Source organism: Bombyx mori, chromosome 27, assembly GCF_030269925.1.
Source record: "Bombyx mori chromosome 27, ASM3026992v2".
NCBI lineage: Eukaryota > Metazoa > Arthropoda > Insecta > Lepidoptera > Bombycidae > Bombyx > Bombyx mori.
The window spans coordinates 582666-599745 of record NC_085133.1 but is presented as its reverse complement, the minus strand read 5'-3'; the positions used below and the strand labels follow the sequence as shown (position 1 = coordinate 599745).

At 38.8% G+C, this 17080-nt stretch overlaps 1 protein-coding gene across 2 annotated transcripts in view; it reads right to left on the bottom strand.

Moving 5' to 3' along the window:
- Positions 1–17080, bottom strand: part of LOC101735874 (gamma-aminobutyric acid type B receptor subunit 2) — a 39473-nt gene that overhangs the window by 22022 nt on the left and 371 nt on the right. Inside the window, exons 2-16 of one of the 2 annotated variants that reach the window (XM_021348308.3) lie at positions 15717–15880; positions 15236–15339; positions 14572–14709; positions 13422–13589; positions 12744–12919; positions 12199–12373; positions 11042–11120; positions 10524–10678; positions 8648–8802; positions 7765–7911; positions 6846–6955; positions 6237–6263; positions 3391–3521; positions 1191–1313; positions 518–628 (exon numbers count right to left, since the gene is read on the bottom strand). In XM_021348308.3, coding sequence (XP_021203983.1) covers positions 518–628; positions 1191–1313; positions 3391–3521; positions 6237–6263; positions 6846–6955; positions 7765–7911; positions 8648–8802; positions 10524–10678; positions 11042–11120; positions 12199–12373; positions 12744–12919; positions 13422–13589; positions 14572–14709; positions 15236–15339; positions 15717–15867 — 1950 coding nt within the window. In that variant the 5' untranslated portion in view covers positions 15868–15880. The remainder of the gene's footprint in view (positions 1–517; positions 629–1190; positions 1314–3390; positions 3522–6236; positions 6264–6845; positions 6956–7764; positions 7912–8647; positions 8803–10523; positions 10679–11041; positions 11121–12198; positions 12374–12743; positions 12920–13421; positions 13590–14571; positions 14710–15235; positions 15340–15716; positions 15881–17080) is intronic. The other variant, XM_012690749.4, reaches the window with a different exon arrangement.

Genomic DNA, 17080 nt, shown 5'->3' with positions numbered 1-17080 from the left:
TCTTCTTAAGTGGCTGGACCGATTTGAGTGGTTTTTTTGTATACATTTGGGTGGCTCCTTGGATGGTTTTGATTCACAAATCAGCCCGGCAAATGACGCTGCAGTCGGTATCTAGGTTATTTATCTATACTGCAACTAAACGGCTGGATCGATTTGAATGATTTTTTTTGTATGCATTCACAGAAAAACGTTTGTCGGTTCCGCTAGTTCTTTATCTATATATATAAATGAATTGCTGTTCGTTAGTCTCGCTAAAACTCGAGAACGGCTGAACTGGTAAAAGTCCAGAGAAGGTTTAAAAGGTAGATAAATATGAAAATGCTCGGAATAAAATAAAAATAACAATTTTGTTTTTCCTTTGATGTGTCCCCCGTCGGACGGAATCATTTTGTTTGTTTTAAGTTTATTTTATACAACATTTTAGGTCTTTTATTCATCGATTGAGGCACTACGAAGTCTGCCGGGTCAGCTATATTTTATAAAATTATTTATACGTAAAACGAAATTGATAACATACCAGCAGCAAGCCCTTGTAAGCGTAAATGACTCCAATGAAGATCGGCATCCGTTCTGATTGACAGTATTCGTTCTCTTGAACTATCACGATGTCCTCGCTCGAAGGGTGAGGCTGGATATAAAATTAGATGTGACGCGAAATTGACCTTTTCATTTCAAAGCGTTTTGCCTAAAATATAAACCTACTATCGATTTACATAGATCGGGTCTGGTTTTACCCGTGCCTAAAGAATGAACCTAAAGGGGCTGGGCAAGTGATTAACTGCAACTCTATCTATAAAATATATATATATATATATCCTTTTTTTGGGCACACGTCGAACCTCCTACGATCCTATCTTTTTTTTATTTTATTTTTATTGCTTAGATGAGTGGACGAACTCACAGCCCACCTGGTGTTAAGTGGTTACTGAAGCCCATAGAAATCTACAACGTAAATGCGCCACCCACCTTGAGATATAAGTTCTAAGGTCTCAGTATAGTTACAACGGCTGCCCCACCCTTCAAACCGAAACGCATTACTGCTTCACGGCAGAAATAGGCGGGGTACCTACCCGTGCGAACTCACAAGAGGTCCTAAAACCAGTAAACTACCTTGATGGTAAATGAAAAGACTGTAAAAATGGGTTTTATTAACTACATTTCATTGAATTGTCTATGAAAGGATGACTTACGTAAGGATCCATCTGTTTCGTTGCTCTGTAAAAAGGATCAGATATCTGCCAAGTCGTCATTATTGCCAAGTCGATGCAGAGAAGCACTCCCACGACCATGAAGAGCTGATAATCTTTAATGACCTGTAACGTAAATCATATTTGCAAGTCTATATCTATATGTACATTAGAAGTCAAATCTTTTGGAAAGTTGACGATAGCCGTAGTCCACATGTTTAGATATAATTATGCTAAAGGCTAATGATCTCTCTTCTTTTTGATCCTTGGACCGCCATGTCTATTTTGTAAATTGATTTGATTCAAATAGTTTACAAATGGCTAGTTCAATAATACTTGGGTAAATTATCTACTCGAAATTTGGGAGTCTGAATAGCAAATAATTGTGTAGATGAAATGTTTTCTTCAAAATGTTTGGTCACAAAATTGGATTGCATAGATTCTGCGACGCACTGCTCTTGCCTGGGCTGTGTTAGGAGTGGGTGATATAAATCGTATATAGATTCAATCTCTATATATCGCAGCAATATCGTTGAATCCGATATCGCCTCGCACGAAATCTATATATCGATATCAGCCGATACACGATATTGCTCGATGTGATGCGCATCGCCATATCGTACCGATTCGTGAATCGAAATCTATATTTCGATATCAGCCGATACACGATATTGCTCGATGTGATGCGCATCGCCATATCGTACCGATTCGTGAATCGAAATCTATATATCGATATCAGCCGATACACGATATTGCTCGATGTGATGCGCATCGCCATATCGTACCGATTCGTGAATCGAAATCTATATTTCGATATCAGCCGATACACGATATTGCTCGATGTGATGCGCATCGCCATATCGTACCGATTCGTTAATATCAGCAATATTCGTTTGGTTCGTATCGAATCGGCCAGAGTGAGTGAGCGCACGATAGGGATATCATGTGATGAATGAAACAGAAACAGGCATTATCCATACAATTGTAAACCTTATATTTAAGTCCATATGTCTGTATATTATTCTTAGCGTATCAGCAGGATACAATTAAGGAAAGAAGTTTCAACTTTCGACCCTAACTTGAATGCAGTATAGCCTATTTGCATCGTTGAATTTAATTTCACGCGCTTTGACCTTGAACTAGAATTTTTGGACAAGTGTTTATAAATACTTAAAAGTTTTTTGTGTTTGATTTTTAAAGTACACATTTTTCTATTTTTAGTTGAATCCAAATAATTGAGTTTATTTCTTGTGTTTGTATTAAACTTTTGAAATCTACACTCTTTTGGTATATTTTGTAATTTTAAATTAAGACACAAAATACTAAAAACTGAAAATAATGTAGCCAGTCCTAAGCCTGGTAAAAGCATGAAGGAAAGTTTTTTTTGATATTTTTATTTTCATGTTCTTTTTATTACTTTAAGATCATATTATAAATTGATATCAGAAAATCAACCGTATAACGTTGACTTAAATCTATATCTACTACGATATTATATCAGCGTATCGTTTCAAATCTCAAATATCATGAATCGAGAAAATCTACTAGCATCCATCAATATATAGATTCAGAAAATATATAGATTCAATATCCGATATTGATCCTCGATATATAGATACGATTCGATACGCGGCAAAACCGATATTACCCACTCCTAGGCTGTGTTAGAAAAATTCTCTCAAGTCGAGCCCGTGAGCTCAGCTTTTCATCCGCGCGTAGCTGGAATAGTATCCTAATTTCTCAGTGAATAGATAGGAAAAAATCGCAAAATTAACGTGACGTAGTGTTTTAAAATGGCCTGGAATTACGTGACGAAATTAAAACCATATTTAAAAAAACTCTGTCTTGAAAAAAACTCTAAGTTTTCAAGAATCGGAAAAGAATTATCTATACTAATATTATAAAGAGGAAAGATTTGTTTGTTTGTTTGTTTCGAATAGGCTCCGAAACTACTGGACCGATTTGAAAAATTATTTTTCCATTAGAAGCCGACATTGTCCCTGATGAACATAGGCTACTTTTTTTATTTTTATTTTTTTGTTTCATGTGTGTTTTAATGTTTCCGAAGCGAAGCGAGGGCGGGTCGCTAGTTTAAGAATAAATTGATAGGCTTAATCTATGTAATAATGAAAACGGCTATGAAATTAATACACTGCATCCGGGATAATATTATCAATGTATGTACTTCAATATTTTCGCTTGCCTTCTTATTTAGCTTGACGTCAGTGAAGATGGAGTGGACCCGCCAAGTCTTTGAGAACATGGCTCCGAAAGCGAGACTAAAACCGGCCATTAGTAGCCAAGCTCTGGCGGTGCAAATGTAGGGAAAGGCAGCTGTGAAGAAAAAAATACACCTATTATATCTATATATATATATATATATATATATATATAAATGAATTACTGTTCGTTGGTCTCGCTAAAACTCGAGAACGGCTGAACCGATTTGGCTAATTTTGTCTTGAATTATTTGTGGAAGTCCAAAGAAGGTTTAAAAGGAAGATAAATATGAAAATGCTCGGAATTAAATAAAAATAACAATTTTGTTTTTCCTTTGACGTGTCCCCCGTCGGACGGATTCCTTTTGTGTGTTTTAAGTTTATTTTATACAAAAGTTTAGGTCTTTTATTTATCGATTGAGGCACTACGAAGTCTGCCGGGTCCGCTGAGACACAGATAGAAACATAGCATTCCTCAGCAACTCCATGCTAGGAATTTCCCGGTGTTATGGGCACTGGTGCTGTACATACCAGACAGTAACGGGTTCATGAGTACCAAATATCTTTTAAGAAATACTACGATTGATTAAGAATAGTACGGAACGTGTCTATTAACAGGATCATATATTAGTATATGATCCTGTTAATAGTCCACGCTGATTTTATCTAGTGATAGATAGTGGTGCCCTGGCTCGACACGCGTCAAAAATTTTTTGAGGGGAATCCCCGAACATAGACAAAGAGAAAAAAGGGCAGAAGACGAAAAGGAAAACAGCTTCCTAGCGTCATTTCCGCGTGTACAATCTGCAGTCATTTCACTGGTTGATTTCGGTCGACGTGGAAGTTCCTTTTTAGATTAATCATATTATTATGCAACTCTGTTATTTGTGCATAACTAACGTCTTTCTATCCAAAATACTTATTTTAACTATATTGAATATAAACAACGAACATTACTTGTATAACGGTATCTAATTACTTTGGTATTTATTTATTTTAGCAGACACAGGGAAAACAAAAAATCTACGTACAATTTTACAATTAATATTTAATTACGTGTATAATACATAATATATTAGTATGAATAAATATACATTGACAGTTTTGGGGTATGTAATAGTTTTTTGATCGAGGCATATTTCGACATTTTTTTTTTATTGCTTAGATGTGTGAACGAGCTCACAGCCCACCTGGTGTTAAGTGGTTACTGGAGCCCATAGACATCTACAACGTAAATGCGCCACACACCTTGAGACATAAGTTCTAAGGTCTCAGTATAGTTACAACGGCTGCCCCACCCTTCATACCGAAACGAATTACTGCTTCACGGCAGAAATAGACGGGGCAGGCTGGTCTGTCTTCCTTGGTATCAAAGAAGACGTCTTCAGTTGTCTGAAGTACAACCTCTTATACATAACGAGAAGCGTGTTCACGAATGCCCTCGACCAGCAATTTTTTTTATGTCATGTCAGAAATTCAACATTTCTTATTAGGATTACAGTTACTCTTGTTAATGAAAGGTTCGTGCACATGCACTGCAGTTTTTATTACAACTATTTTGAATGTATAGTGTATTATACAATTGAAATTTTTAAAGTTTAAATTAATAACTTTATTTATAATACTGTTAAAACTAGAAATTGTTAGGGCGCACATCGACCTTTATACAATTTAAATACGAGATTGCAAAATAATGGGAAGCATAAAATTAATCGATAAGAATTGTGTTCAGATCAAACGGGATTTCTTAGATACGATATTATAAATGTTGAATTCAGAAAACGATCATGGCACTATCGTTAACAGAGCACTTATGATAAGAGTAGCATTTAAAGCAAAACTTGGAGACATTCCTTATCGGTTCTGTGACCGGTGTTGGTCTATCTGTGTCCGAGAATTGATTACGCCCGTAGACTTGAATATAGGACTGCCACTGACGTCACAAAAACCCTCTATACATACTCCAAGCTTACCTTAAAAGCTTGGTCAATACAAATAATTTTAATAGTTTAGGTGTCAACATTTTCTTTATCGATTATATTATTAGATATATTCCGAAGTATTTTTCCAAAATTTCCCGTTCGGTAGGAACACAATAGCGTGAATTGAATAGCATTTGCACACACCCGATCTTGATCAAAAAACGGAACACAAAACAAAACTTGAAAGCTGTAGGATATAACGTGGGAGACGTACCAAACCGCTTAGGTAAAAAGCTTCGCACATGATGGTAATGGAAGTAATCAAACCAAAACTTGGAAACATGCTGTCGACGACTCCGACCTAGAAAACTGCCTAGGTCTTTCTCAGAATAAAATTTTCGGCCTAATAAACTGGCAAAACGTTGCGAACGCAAGAACTAGGGGAACACTTCCACTGCGGACCAATCCTAATCTGCTAATGAATAGTCCTTTTGGGTCAAGAAGACACCGCCGAACGCTATTTCATTCTTTGGTATGATGGAATTGCAGCAAGGAATACGAATCATACGTATACCCAAGTCCGGTTCCAAATGGAACAAAATTCTAAAAGCTTATAAGACTAGATCGCTGTGTCTAAGAACAAACGCAGATAACCAAGTTGCAATATGTATAATGCCACACCATTAGATGAAATTCGGAGATTATTTTGGTCGCAGTGAACGTGTTAATCTACAGGCTTAGAAAACGGGGACTTAATCACGAAACATTCAAGGATTACTAATCTAATTGCCAGTTTACTCGACGCAAGATGCAATGGGGATGGATTGTTTAAAAGTTCCCAAATTTGGTTGAGAAGATCCACATTGGCCAGGGTGGAAGCCAAGCTTAGGGGATGGATCAAGCGTTACCTCCGCGCGGCGTGTCCTGAGAAAGACCTAAGGATCAATGGTAATGATGAGATCAAATGACGAACGGCATGACTGTGCTTTGGCAACATGCGTAATATATGTATGTGCTGACGTCATAACTTGTTTATTTATCAGGTATTGTTTTTATCCAGTCCCACTGTTTAAATTGTTGATAGCATCAATTAGCTTTTATGTTACGAAGATTTAAATGTTTATAATTTAGACTTTCGTGATTTTAAATGAAAATGATTCTTACGACCATTCGTTGCCTACAGGCTTCCAAACGTGAGCACTCGTGAACAGATACGTTCCACATATAATATTACCTAAGAAATATGTACCAACACAGTGTTGATTTGAAGTAATCCATGTATGAAATTGTGTTGATTTAAATGGAAAATCTTGGTCCGATGAATAGAGATTACAAGAACGTGATGATCATACTTAAATCATATCAAATCTACGTCAGCAGAAAGTACAAACAGCAAAATCACTCATCAAAACAATGAAACTCAAATGAAGTTTACCTCAAATCGAAATAAGTAGAGGAAATACAAAAATATATTATTAAAGAATTGTAATTTCGGGCTTGGTTGGTCTTGGTCTTACCGATGCTGCTGAGGCTGGAGTCCAAGCCGAGGAAGATCACGCTCAGGTAGGTGAGCATGCAGCCCACGATGATGAGATTGTTCAAATGCGGTGAAGACATCTTTATGTACCTGGAAAAAATATTTAGAGTTTGTTTCATAAATGATTATAAAATAAAAAAAATGTATGTAAAATGTATGTTTTTATACACCCAACAGTTGTATAAAACTGACGTATAAAAATGACAATGTGTTTTTTTCTGGACCGGGATCAGAATCTCCTAGGAAGGCCCCGCGCCTAATGGGCGCGCTATAGAATGTGGGAATGGATGATTCGCAGATGTTGAAAGCGGACTACGTGATCAAGGATAGTACTTATGGTCAAGATACAATGGTACAAGGGGTCGATGCTTACACCTCGTCGCCCAAAGGAAGCCAACGCCAAGTGTCGGGCCGCCGTACTGGGGAAATCGTCATTTTTGGTCGTTAATGATCGCTTCGACGACTCGTCGGTCCGGCGTCCTCGGGGTGGTGCTGCGAGTCTGTTTATAGTCTTCACCGCGGGACCCCCTACCATTCACTGGTTCTACCCCGGGTGGAGATCGAAGGTTGGGTGAAAGAGTACAAGGGTGTCGTTTGGAGGACAGTGTCCTAAAATATCCTTAGTCTGCGGTCTGCTCCCAACATCTGCGAACTGTCATGTCCCACGTATCGCTCGTGCTCTCTAGGCGCGGACATCTCGAATGAGATTCGGGCTCCAGCGCGAAACAAAAAAGATAACCATGTGTGAGTTATCTCCGGCTATTACTATTATTTAGTAAAGTTTGTATGGGTGCGTAATCCCATGAGCCAAACTATTGTAGTCAGAGCGAAATTCGCACTATGCTTTTAAAAATTGCTGTGGACTAATTTAACAGAATTATGCGCGTAGACAGAATTACCTCTGATTCCTGTAATGTATGTTCATAGCGAGGAAGCCGGTGGCTAGGAGTATACCCAGCACGGAGCAGGAGACCAAGATAGAGTAAATAGTGATGTTCACTTGGGTGTGCTCTATGAGCCGCAGCGTTCGGTCTTTCGGAGGATTCCTGAAATATAAATATATTTACTTGTTATAGAGCTCATTGTGAGCCCGCACAAGTAGGTACCACTATTTTAGCCATTATGGCCGGGTAGCAGTTATACGTCGTCGTGGCCTAAAGGATAAGACGTCCGGTGCATTCGTGTTGAAGATGCACCGGTGTTCGAATCCCAGGCGGGTACAAATTTTGAAATACGTTCTCAACAAATGTTCACGATTGACTTTCACGGTGAAGAATTAACATCGTGTAATAAAAGTCAAAACCCGCAAAAATAATTATAATTTACATAATTACTGGTGGTAAGGCCTCTTGTGAGTCCGCGCGGGTAGGTACCACCACCCTGCCTATTTCTGCCGTGAAGCAGTAATGCGTTTCGGTTTGAAGAGTGGGGCAGCCGTTGTAACTATACTGAGACCTTAGAGCTTATATTTCAAGGTGGGTGGCGCATTTACGTTGTACATGTCTTTGGGCTCCAGTAACCACTTAACACCAGGTGGGCTATGAGTTCGTTCACTCATCTAAGCAATAAAAAAAACGTTCTAGTTTTAAGTGTAAGATAGCTTTCATATAATACTAATGAGACTTCATGCTCATCAATCATGCTATGCTCATGACATTCGTCAGAAGGGTAACGTCTGTGAGCACGTTACTTTAAAGTACGAAAATCCGATAAACGACCATAGGACCCCTATACCCTATTTACTTACTAAGTTGCTATTGATTTCTGAAAAATAATACTAACTTGCCCAGCCATTTGAATGACTCCCAACTAGTCAGGTCCAGATGATCTCTCTCAGCACAATACTCCCCCACCTTCACTTCCCCTACTTCATCACCTTGGAACTGCTTCAATAGAATAGAGGCTTTGCGTTCGTTGTCATAGAACCGGACTGGACCCTGGAATAGAAATGAGCAACTTATTAGACCATCAGTAGGTTATTTTATCGTAACTATAGCCGACGGCTTCCAACGAAGTCGAGATGGTTGTAGTGAAAATACTCAACCAATAAACTTTTCTTAAATATTTGATAAGTTGGGTAAGATTGAATACAAATGTACTAGTTCATTTATTTATACATAAATTAAAGATTTGATATATAGTTATAAGGTCGTCCACTGAGTTGGATATTTTTACTTGTAGGTTAATTACGTTTTTAAAAATGATCAAGGGCATCCTCCAGATTAGTAGTGTAATTGTTTAATTTTATATTGTGAATAAAATTATTTCCTTACATTATAAGTTAGATTAGTTTAGATTATTAAGGAACGTTGTTGTACAAATTCAGCACTATGTCTTGTTTTGTCTTGCGCACATAAATAATGTTGCAAGTCAGATTTTGTTTCTTATACTTGTGTTTTTTATGTATCTTTTTAGCTTGTAATGTGTATTGTGAGCCTAATAAATAAATAAATTAAATTAAATTAAATAATTGAGACACTACAAGACTGATGAGGCAGTGGCCTGCCTTGTGAGATAAGATCGATGTTTCAATTCAATTGGTACATCGGTTATAAATTACAACTGGGATGCAAATCCACAGAGAACTCACTTTCAAATCTAATTTTATAATCTGTATTTTATTGTATATGTAAGTGATATATGTAAGTAATCTGTATTTTAATTTGGCATTTTAAATGGTACTTCGAGAATATTAGTCTTTGAGACCTTCTTCTCAGTAGAACTCGCTCTCCCGTAGCATACAATTATCTTAAACCTTTAAACAAGCAATTCTTGTATATAAATATATAAATAATTTGAATCTCGGAAACGGTTCCAACGATTTTCATAAAATTTAGTATACAAGGGATTTCGGGGGCGATAAATCGATCTAGCTACGATTTATTTTCAGAAAATGTTGTTTTATTCGTGTTTTCAATAATCAACTCTTCCCGACATCCATTGGCGAATAATAATACTATTTTTCTTAATTGAGGGCAATTAACCGCTTTAAAGACACAACGAGATGGTCATCATCTAGTACAGTTAAATATAGATGACTGACGACAACACGACTGATTCAAGTTATAGGAAGCCATAGACAAACCAATGTTAGACAATTACATTTGAACGCTCAAAATTCAACTGTGTACTGTAATGCGGTATACTCAGAATGATCATCAGACCAGTCCAAAATATTTCATAGCTTTCAAAAACCTTTATTATGATTTCTGTATAATTGTCTGAATTGTCGTTTTTTTTTTTAAAAATAACTTTGCTAAACTCAAATAATGATTGATCGGTCTCATGCTGTGGGTAGGTACGTCGCTGCGCAGGTGTCGCCTTGCCAATTGAGTAACTACTGTTATAAGGCATTACATTTTAGTATTTTATGGTTGGGATTGTCTAGAGCGTGGACTGTAATTTGTACTGGTCGCTTCAATAATTAGATATATTCAGAGGGAAGGTTATTTTTATTTCATTTTAAATGTAGTTACAACACGTGCACGTAAGATCATAATTTTTGATTGACTTACGTTGACTGTGTTGCCACAATTATTATTGTTTCAAATTTCAAAAAATAGTCATACAAACTTCATGCCTAGGATTGCCCTAAACATGGATAAATGTTTATTATTATTATTATTTGAAACAATTCATTTAAAACTATGACACTTACGGTGACTCCTTCGAATGTCACATTACTAAGCGCATCCAGGAACAACTGCTCCCACTCCTTGTCTCTGTAGCGGAAGTCCTGCACTGTCTTCTCCTTATTCCTCAGCTTTACTCGTTGTGCCACCGTCTGTATCGCTAGTGCCATCGCCCATATACCTAACAAGATATTACTTCAATTAATCGTGTATCTTTAATTACCAGTCGAGGCTCTGGTCTGCCATGCTCTGTGTCTTCCAATCAGGTTGTATCAGTATTCTCCAGTTCATCTTTACTTTAAGTCTTTCTACAGACATCAGATTACAAAGAGCTCAAGTAATTCGTGAGCAGTAGAACCCAACAAGAATAATGTCTATAGGGTAGTTATCTACCAAAATATTCGCGAAATTTATATGAGCTTTAGGTCTGACATAAAGTATACTCAAAGTTTGAAGAATTGAGTTTTTACCTACATCGTCATCAATTCAGGGAAGATATACCAAGATATTTAGGAAATGATTAAAAGTATAATAATTCACGAACCATCGTAGGTGTAGCCGTGAAATCTCGAGTATTCCATTCCTCGTCTCCTGTCATACTCCACTTGATAGTCTTTCGCCGTCTGATTCAAAACAACGAAAGCTTTAGTATCATTGGAAGAGACCAGGCTACGTTGCGTCTTATCATTTTTGAAGGATTAGACGGACGGTGCGTTCGTATCGAGCGATGCGACTGATAGAATAACATCGTGTAATAAAAATCAAACACGCAAAATTATAATTTGCGTAATCACTGGACGTCTTGTGAGTCCGCACAGGTAGGTACCACCCTACCTATTTCTGCCGTGAAGCAGCAATGTATTTCGGTTTGCAGGGTGGGGCAGCCGTTGTAACTATACTTGAGACCTTAGAACTTATATCTCAAGGTGGGTGGTGCATTTACGTCGTAGATGTCTATGGGCTCCAGTAACCACTTAAGACCAGGTGGGCAGTGAGCTCGTCCGCTCACCTAGGCAATAAAATAATAATAAAGAAATTGACACCACCACAGAATTGGTGTCACACATCGTATTGTATTCTAGATCACTAAAGATTGGACAAATGCGATCATCAAATTCACTGATAATTAATAGCGCCTCGGTCAGCAGACAGACTCGACGGTGCAGTAGTTAGCGCCCCCTGACTTTTGCACCGAGGATCGTCGGTTCGATTCCCACATTGGGCAAACATTCGTGTGATGAGCAAACAGCTTTTCGTTTGTGTGTTTATTGGTCAGTCAGTTTCTGGTACACATAGCACAGGGAATCCTAATTTGGGGCCGGATGATCGTGCGTGATTTTTCCCATATATTTATTACTAGTTTTTGCCCGCGACTCCGTCCGCGTGGCATAACGCTAAATTTTACCACCCACTTCATTTAGGTAGAAAGTTAAAATATTTTTGAATTATAGAATGTTATGGAGCTATTTAAGCCCCTATTTTGAAACATTATTTATTCGTGCTCCACTTGTATTGGCCTTACCGTGATGTTATATAGCCTAAAGCCTTCCTCAATAAATGAGCTATCTAACACTGAAATAATTTTTCAAATCGGACCAATAGTTTCTGAGATTAGCGCGTTGAAACAAACAAACTCTTCAGCTTTGTAATATTATTAGTAAAGATTAACATCTTATAGAAATTAGAAAATAAAATACTTACAATGCCAGAAACGGTGGTCTCCTGGGTGGTGGACAGTGGCAGCAGATCCGTGAGAATGGCGGTGTCAAGGGCGGCAGTCAAGTTCCGGCGGGAACAAGGTGCCCGTCGCGTCCACCAGCTGTTACTGTAGGTCCCCAGCAGGAGCCAGGAGTAAGCTCGACCAAACATTTCAAGTCTGGGGTATGAACAACAGGATCTTACTGCGATTTTAGTTGTTTTTTTTCCTACCTATGCTGATAGCCTGGAGAGGCTATTTCAGCTTCGCCCTAACGTGTGTAGGTGAGCTCACGGGACTCAAACCGGAGTGTTGCTAAAACTGACCCTAGCAAGAGCAGTGCTTCGCAGAATCTACCACCGGATCGGAAACGGGACCCACTGACAAGATCCGGCGAGAAGCTCAGTGGGCTGTGTCTATGGGTTAATTTACTGACCGGACGCGATTATAGTAATGTTCCCAGTATTACTCCTTCACGGCTCAAAGCTTTTCAAAGCCAAGGTAGCAAGGTTAGAAGTAGAATTAACTGTTTAAGCTTTAAGGTACATACTTGTAGGCTTCACAGAATATCTTCAGGGCCCAGGTTTCATTGAAGTTTCCAAGAATGACTCTGACGTCTTTCTCTTTAAGCTTGGCCAACGCGGTTTTTACTTCAGTGGCGAAGCTCTGAGTTTCTTCAATCAGGAATCCGTGGGTGTCCAAATCAGCCAGTAGTCGATTGTGAGCCTGGTGGTGATAATACTTTAGTGGTAGTTGAATTTATCGGCGCAGGTATGTTTGACACATCCAACAGCCATTTTGCAGCGAGCAGAGATTTTGTTCGTTGCTCCCGTAGCATCACTTGGTAGTTCATATAGATAAAAATAAAGATTAATTAAAATAAAAATAGACTTCCATGACATTTAAAAGAATGCTCTCTCTCATGATAAACTATTACTGGCGACAGGACCTCTTGTGAGTCCCCACGGGCAGGTACCACCACACCGCCTATTTCTGCTGTGAAGCAGTAATGCGTTTCGGTTTAAAGGGTGGGGCAGCCGTTGTAACTATACTGAGACCTTAGAACTTATATCTCAAAGTGAGTGGCGCATTTACGTTGTAGATATATATGGGCTCCAGTAACCATTTATCACCAGGTGGGCTGTGAGATCGTGCACCCACCTAAGCAATTAAAAAAAAACAGAATCACTTAGATTCTGTTTTTTTTTGGTACCTTTCTTGTACTCACCAAAGCATATCTTGGTTCGTTCTGATAAATAGTCCCAACCCTGGTCCAGTTGAAGTGTTGCAGTAGTCTGATCCGGGGCAAATTGAATGCGTTCTCTGAAGGCACGATGCGGAAGAAATTTGGAAAAGCCTCTCTTGTGAACATCGGGTGGGTGTCGGCGTAAGAAAGCTGAAAGATATGTTTTCCTCATCATATCTACGCGAGGTGAGCTCTTTCGTTTTCAGCGAGATGACATTTCCTTTTTAAACAGAGCTTTGAAAATATATCTGAAGGCAGTAGCGTCGCGATAATTAAAAGCATGGTAAAATTTAATCATTTTAATGTTTAATTAGACAATAAAGCGAATTAATGAGTATTACTGGATGGATTCGATATTTTTTGGATTGCTTAGAAATAAAATGAGAGAAAAACAGTAATGTTCTTCATTGCATCTTAGTAGGGATGACATCATAATCCAATACATGCATTGTTTTTTGCCATTTGCCAACTACACCAAACTAAATTTGAAGGATCCATAATATTCTTTGTAATTTCAACTAGGCGAGCCCGACTTCATATTGCTGGTTATTCAGTAATACTAATACTTTTCTAGTTTAATCGGTTTTTGTTTATAGCTTCATGCTTTTCAATTTATTTGCGAATAACCTTATTACTTTTTCTATGATAAGTTACTCCTTATAACATCAGATAACGGGCAGTAAAAATCCTGTCAAAATTGGTTCAGTCGATTCGGATATTAGTCTTAACACACAGACAGACAAAAAAATCGGTTGTCTGTTAAGTCGGCTTACTGAAGATAGTTGAACGTGACAACGTCATAAGAAAATACGCCTCAGAGGGAGGTAACGCCGCATGAGTCATGTTTTTTCGTGCGTGCAGCCGGCTCCATCGAATGATAAGACGTTGTCACGTCAAAAACATTTTGTTTGTTTTAAGTAACGTGTATTCTTCCATCTACGTTAGCGTAAAATGCTGTTATTTTATCATTACAAAGAGACATTTAAATTTCGTTTATTTCTATAGATATTGGAAGTGTGCGTTCCGATATGAAGCTCCTGTGTATGTAAATTTTGTCTGCATTATGCGGCAATTTCGATGCGACTTACCAATCTAGAGAGAGTTAAAGCAAACCGGATGTCGATATTCTTACCTGTGTAAGATGCCAGTGCTTAGAAGCCTTCGCTATGGGATCGGTGACGTGCGTGCAAGCGGCTCCAAAAAGCATCAGCTTGTGAGGACCGCTGTGCATCATGTCGAAAAACGACTTCACACCTACTGCCGCGTTACACTGACGAGAAAAAAAAATTTTTTTTCCTACCTTTGCTGATAGTCTTGAGAGGCTATTTCAGTTTCGCCCTAGCGTGTGTAGGTGAGCTCACAGGGCTCAAACCGAAGTGTTGCTAGCACTGGCCCTAGCAAGAGCAGTGCTTCGCTGAATCTACCACCGGATGGCCGCGGAAACGCGACCCACTGAGAAAATCCGGCGAGAAACTCAGTGGGCTGTGTCTGTGGGTTAATTCGCTCGTCAAGCCCTTCGTCGCAAGCGGCGGGTTCGACGAGAACGGTGACCGGTGCTTGTGGTACCTAAAAGCACCGTTAATGGATCAGAAGGATCCGTAATGACGTGTAACATATTATAATGACTACCACCATTAAACGCATCTCTACTGACATGGATACTTGGTTAATTGATTGACTTAATTTCAGAAATCTACTTCTTATCGCCGCGGGCATTTCAAGTGTTTAATAATCAAACATCTGTCGCAAGTTAAATGCTCTGGACGCTCTGGTTGCGTTGTGAATTAAGTGCATACCTCCGTGTCATTCCACCACATGTGAAGCCGGTAGTTCCTCAGCACCGAGTCGTGTTCGTTGACGTGATCCAGGGCTAGCTTCACACTCGGCATCACACCGCGCCCTGTGTGGCATTAACGTTAATATACACGAAATTAAATAACCTCTCTGTCTATTAATTAAAAGAAGAATAATATATGTGCGTACCGGCTCTATGTTTATTGCTTAGATGGTTGGACCTTACCTGGTATTAAGTGGTTACCGGATCCCATAGGCATTTACAACGTAAATGCTGCCACCCACCTTGAGATGTGAGCTCTAAAGTCTCGGTATAGCTACAACGGCTGCCCCACCCTTCAAACCAAACCCGTTACTGTTTCACGGCAGAAATTGGCAGGGTGGTGGCACCTATCCGTGCAGACTCACAAGACGCCCTACCACCAGTACAGACTTGAAATCGGTAACATCATAAATCATTTTTCAATCAAGCATTTCGCTTACCAGTATTGGAATTCTCTACTCCTTTACCGAATGGAAAGAAACCAGCTATGTATACGTCGGTTCTTCGGTTAAGTATCGCGTCCAGGTTCGGCTTCTGAGGTACACCTCGACAGACCGCCACCACAACCAGCAATATGAGAAGCATCTTCATCTCAGGTAAATCACTGTAGAAAAAGTGTTTCAATTCATAAATAGTTAACGAGCGAGGACAAAATACGGTTACGGAACCTCAACCTTGAGACATGAGGTCGATATCTCAAATTGATTGTATGACTAGCGCTTACTCGCGGCTTCTTTAAAGTTAGTAAGGGGAATAGTATAAGGGGGTGGGGTGTCAATGGTACGAGGGGAGGTATGGTACGTTTAGTTCGAAGGTACTACTCTCTATGTCACTTTCGCATCTCTAATTACGCCGTTATCTAATTGATGACGGCTCCAGCCTCTAACCCGGAACACATGATGGCGTGTCTGTATGTCGTTCTTTTTCAAGTGGAAATAATAAAAATATATTTGTCTATGTCCAGTCGCGAATCTGCTACTCATAGGCAATCAAGTTCAACCTAACAATATGTTGTCTAGAACGATTTAGTTTAGTGAACAAAAAAAATATTTTGAAAATAAAACACGAAATTATGAGATAGTGATGGGACATATGCTTAATACAGTACTTTTTAATAATAAAAAGTGAATTTAAGTGCTTTTCAACAATATAACTTATTACTGACTTAACAGAAATGTACATTTCATTTATCTAGCCATTAAGAAGATATTTATTTATTCTAGAACGTGGCCTAGACGATGTTATTTCGACAATGGTAATCTGCTTCATACTACTTGAAGTTAATTACTAAAATTGTCCTCTAACATCAGGCAGGTAATAAAGACTCCACCGTGATCATGACGTTATTCAGAAAACTGATGTTTTTGATGGGTTTTTTAGGTTCCCGGAATCTAAACGCGTCTTCCGACACTTCTGCTATTAGTTTCACGCGATTACGAATCGTTGTTTTGTTTTTGATTGCCCGTGCAAGTAGATGAATACGGTCTACCCATTAGACCCATCAGATGGTTAGTGGCTGGCGTCGCTTATGGACATCGACAAGGGCGCAGCCGAGTCGCTGCCTACCACTCAGTACTTCCTCACCGCTACCACTCAGTATTTCCTGCAAGCCTCGTTTGAAGAAAGACATGTCGTAGCGCCCATGAAACATTGAGGTGGCAAGTTCATTCCAGAGCCTGATAGTCCGTGGAAGCTCCTTGGAAACGCACTAGAGGTGATAGATAATCTTGACTGACATCAAAGAAACAAAAGTAGATAAGGTCTACAAAATTTTACACTTATTAAAATAGTAGGTATACTTTCA